The 4,823-nt window shown below is 42.2% G+C and overlaps 1 protein-coding gene across 12 annotated transcripts in view; it reads right to left on the minus strand.

Annotated features, from left to right (window-relative positions):
* The window catches only part of snap91a (synaptosome associated protein 91a), a 71,108-nt gene that overhangs the window by 30,113 nt on the left and 36,172 nt on the right, over positions 1 to 4,823 (minus strand). For all 12 annotated transcript variants that reach the window (XM_032518010.1, XM_032518009.1, XM_032518018.1 and 9 more), the window contains exons 4-8: positions 3,953 to 4,055; positions 3,372 to 3,465; positions 2,604 to 2,715; positions 1,011 to 1,117; positions 879 to 920 (exon numbers count right to left, since the gene is read on the minus strand). In XM_032518010.1, the coding sequence (XP_032373901.1) occupies positions 879 to 920; positions 1,011 to 1,117; positions 2,604 to 2,715; positions 3,372 to 3,465; positions 3,953 to 4,055 (458 nt within the window). The remainder of the gene's footprint in view (positions 1 to 878; positions 921 to 1,010; positions 1,118 to 2,603; positions 2,716 to 3,371; positions 3,466 to 3,952; positions 4,056 to 4,823) is intronic.

Consider the following 4,823-nt stretch of genomic DNA (forward strand, 5'->3'; position numbering starts at 1 on the left):
ACACACACACACACACACACACACACACACACACACACACACACAGAATAACCTTAGCTATAGAGTTTCCACAACAGAACACACAGATAGCTACTTCAGGAGCCAACAGGAGAAATTGCATGTAGGTTTCTTATCCTGGGAATCACTTCTAGTCAGTGACCCAACAATTAGAGATTGAAAAAGGCCAAATTACAATCTGTTATGGAAACTCTTTAGCACAATTTGAGGATAGCAATCTGTTGCGAATTTCTACAGTTGTTGAACGAAAACCAGGTTTAGATTAGAGCTTTAGCAGCGTAAAACAGCAGCATTGCTCAGCGTATCACAGCGTATCCGATCAGCTCTTTCAGTCCCATCATCCCTCTTCATCAGAGCGCCTGATGTCTGTCTGCTGGGTGTGCACTCGCTGTGCAGTGTGCTTCAATTCAGTGCACTCAGAGAGAGTTCAAATGTTTACTAAGCCGTATGCTTCCCAAAGCTAGCTCTGCGCTCGCTACTCACACTCTCAGCCTGAATGATCAATCTGCATCTCTGGAAGTGAAAAGAGAAGGAGGGCATAGGGGCCATCAATCAACCACAACCACGGCCCATTAGTTGGGTGGAGAACGTATTGTAAGTGCAAATGGGGGACAGAGCGATATGTCTTTTATATGTCCTTTTACAGCATAGTGTAGCTGTCTTATCAATGAGGAGCAATAATGCTGAACACAGCAGGAGAAAAAACAGAGAGTAGCTTTAGACATTCACACTACATGCAGTAGTTAGAAACAACACTGACATGCTCTGTTAGTATGTAGCCTGAAAAACTGAAAAGGCTCCAGAAATGTAAAAAAAATAAAGAAATAACATAGGTAAGGAAACGCCGTTGTCAATCTTACCTGGGTGAGTTCCGGTATGTCATTTTTGTCTATTCCCACTTGCTGTAAAAGAAGACAGGGACATTTCAATACAACCGTCATCAAGCCCGATTTAGCTGCTATTCAGTGATATATATGTGCTCTGCAGGCTACCTCAGCAATTTTGAAGAATTCTGAAACCCGAGTCATTCGTGTCAGGAATCTTTTGTAGATCTCCAGCCCGTCTTTACACTGGCTTCTCTTCATCTGGAAAAACTTTTCTGGATAACAGAGATTAGGAAATTGTGAATTATTCCTGTTAAGGTAAAGCATAAATTTGATAATGGTTTTTTTTTGTCAACAAATCCCATGAAAAGACCAAAACCAACAATGAATCTAAATGACATGTAACATGTCTTATTCCTCTGTGGTGCCATTCACATTGTACGCGGCATGCGCTTTACCCGCCGTTAGGTTGCGTCCTATTCCCAAAATATATTTGTTGTGCGTGCTGCCGGGCTCAGCGCAACATAGGCAAGAATTTCTAGATTTACGTCATACATACAGTACATGCGCCACTCTGTTTACATCAGACGTGTAGTACATGCGACATTGTGTAGGCTACACAGCGATTCCAGTAGCGCTTTGGCGGTGAAGATGTTTCTGTCTTTGAACCAAAACAAAGCCTTGGCCCTTGCCCTGGTTGTCAGGGTATATGGAGGAATACACGGCGTACAATGTGAATGGCATCTGAGGCTCCATTAATGTCCAAAAGATTATTAAAAAACACATCAGTGGGCCAAACCACTGCACTGGGTTCCTTCATTACCATCAACCTAGGATCTGTAGGTCATTTTGAGTTTATCCCACATACAGTGTCCTGCCGTGGTAAATACTCACTAAAGCACCAGATCTGCGGATAGAAATAGTCCCCAACAAATGTAGGTATTTACCCCTGTTTGAGTAACGTTCGCTAAAAAGTACAGTGCTCAGCTGTTTCCCAATATAACTTCTTTTTATTAGCTCTATGTATTTGTGACCTATTTTTGATAGTTTTTTTGGCAGTACTGTAGGAATAAATGGCCTGGAGCTGAGTGCAACAGACGGAGTTGGGAAAGTATTTTGGCACTACAAAGTTCTATAATAATCCTATATTTTAAGGGTAACTAGCTTTTGTTCATTGATTTTTTAAATGTCCAATGTGTGACGTGTTTAGTTAGTTTCATCAAAATCGGTGTTGCCCGTTTACAAAGTTGTTCTTTTTCATGAATATTTACCACCCCCATCAATTCAAAGTATTCCAATAGGCTTATATTTGCATTTGTATGAACTGGGGTAGACGCTTGACATGTATGCGCCATCTTGAAATACGTTAGCCGGTGAGGGACATACAGAACATACTGCTCCGTCTTTTGCATTTTTCCTGTCACATGACACTCTCACAGGTCCTGCTAACGCTGCTAACGCTGCTAATGGGTATCGTTGCTTCCACATGGCTAACATCAACAACTCCGTGTGTAGTCCTCACCTAATCTTTAGATACAATTTTGCAATTAATAAAAATTAAACAAGATAAAGCTGGATGGAGACGTGTTTTGACATTTTGGCTTTTTGAGGCATAAAGGCCACCGTAGCTGTAATACATACTTTGAACTGCATGGCGGGAAAGTTGATTGCGACATAGGAGCTCAACGCTAGAAGGGAGAAATTCCTACACATTGGACCTTTAACTACTCCAGTGATAAACTGAAGGGAGTGACTCTTTACCTAGCAGGTTAATGATGCCGTCATTGTAGCAGGCATATAACTTGATCAGATCTTTGAAGAGCAGGAGGAAGCAGGCGTTTATCACCCCATTGTTCAGGTCCTGTGCATGCACCTGCCGACAGAAATAAAAGCCAGGAGGAACAGCGTGGTTAGCATTTTGAAGATGAACAGATGGCGCACAAAATAGCTTTAAAATGTCCAAACGGTATTTAATTAAAAAGACAACACAGTTTCAACAAAGGTGGATAATGTTAGTTTCTCATTTTTCAAGCCCTGCTATATTGGAGGCATACCAAATAGAAAATTTGATATCACAAGTTGTTTAAAATCAACTCCACTGACAAGGGCGTAGGTTTTGTTTCAACATGGGGGGGGCGGGGGGGGCACAACCGAGGGGTCAACAAAGAAATGTTAAGGTTAAGATTGGGTATGTACACGTTTTGAGCCCCGTGAACGTTTATTTTTACCTCTTTTGGGGAGTGGGTTGTCTCTCATGTTTTCTGAGGGGGAAAAATCTACCTCCTCTAAATATGGGGGGGGGGGGGGGGGTGACTTATCCCCTACATCCCCCCCAAAATCTACCCGCCATGACTGATATACATACAATTACAATTACCAAAGACATCATTAAATTCAACCCTCTGATGGCATTACATGTGAAAAGGGCTGTAATTGACATGTCTTCATAGACTGCTTTTTGCGGCTTGTAGGACTGAGCTTGGTTAAAAAAACAAATGAATTTGTTCCCTATTAGCGAGTGTCACTCACTTCAAAATCCAGCAGTGAGTCAATCTGGCTCTGCAGGGTGGGCATTCCTTTCAACAGCTTCTCTACTGACATGGTCCTAAACACTCCCTCCGCTCTGAGACAGAAAGAAATAGAAAATGTTAGAATTGCAGACAGAAGACTCCCATCCACGTCTGTCTCTCAACGCATAGAGTAGTATAATACCTGTGTGTACCTGCCACACATACTGTATAGTATCCACCAAAATGTCTGATCTCTATTCTTTAGTCTGCATTAATATTTTTCAGTGCCAGATATGTAGCAAGAGGAACCTTGTGTCTGCCAGCTAAACAGAGCTGTCCGCTCTGTGAAAATGAGTAATAACCCACTCTGTATTCATCTCTGCACTCAGTACATGCAGTGAACCATGCACTTGGCCCAACGCCGGGCTGGAGTCCATCCCACACACCGGCATCCCAGTGGGATGTGTGTTATTTTAATAGCCTTGGAAGGGCAAGTAAGAAAGGGGCACGTTCTGATCCCGGATAAACTAACAAAGCTAAAAAAATCAATAAGTATGCTGAGTCATGCAGGGCGGTGTGATGACAGACGAGAAACGTTACCCTTTCTTGACACGGACGAAGTCAAAAGACATCTGTCTGTAGGCGAAGGACTTCTCGTTGAGATAGCGGCTGTAGCGTCTAATGAACGTGGACATGTCGTATCCTGAGGAAGACACACTCATAGGTAAACACGTGTCAATGTCAACTCAGTGCAGGGTATGAGTGGGTTCTTACAAGGCTTAAAAAAACAAAATGTTACAAAGTTTCAAAAGGCCTTGAATGCAACTGTACAGAATCTTTGCACCTTACACCTGTGATGAGTGTATGGGTGACACAATGGTGGATGAATCTCAGTCTTTAAAAGAAGAGTTTATTTTTAGAAAACAGGAGAAGATTAATATCACTCCCTTGTCTGTGTGCCAAGTAGGGAGCTAGCTTAGCTTAAAGACTCAGGGGGAAACAGGGGGATAGCCTATAAGATAAAAAAGAAAAAATGCATCTGCTAGCGTCTCTACAACTCACTAATTGATATGCCATATCATTTGCATCAGCCGTACCAAAGCCCACATGAAAAAATAAGTTACAAAACCACACTTGCTGTTTTCCCCTGTTTCAAGTCTTCATGCTTAGCTAAGCTAATCGCTAGCTGTAGCTTTATATTTAACATACCTGCCTGCACGATCCGTTCTGCGCATGTGCAGATGATATCACGATGAACGCGGATTTACGACACTGCACGATCTGTTCCCATAGACAGTTAAAGAAAGTCCGGTCGCCTCCACCGGAAAGCTAACGACGTTAGCTTAGCTAACAGCTAATTCGGCTAACCACTAGCCGAGACAGCATGTAAAAGACCCTCAAAACTTAAAATAAACGTTAAAATACATAACAGCTGTTACGTCAGTTCTACTTTACTTGTGCTCATTTAAAA

The sequence above is a fragment of the Etheostoma spectabile genome, chromosome 6 (assembly GCF_008692095.1).
Source record: "Etheostoma spectabile isolate EspeVRDwgs_2016 chromosome 6, UIUC_Espe_1.0, whole genome shotgun sequence".
NCBI lineage: Eukaryota > Metazoa > Chordata > Actinopteri > Perciformes > Percidae > Etheostoma > Etheostoma spectabile.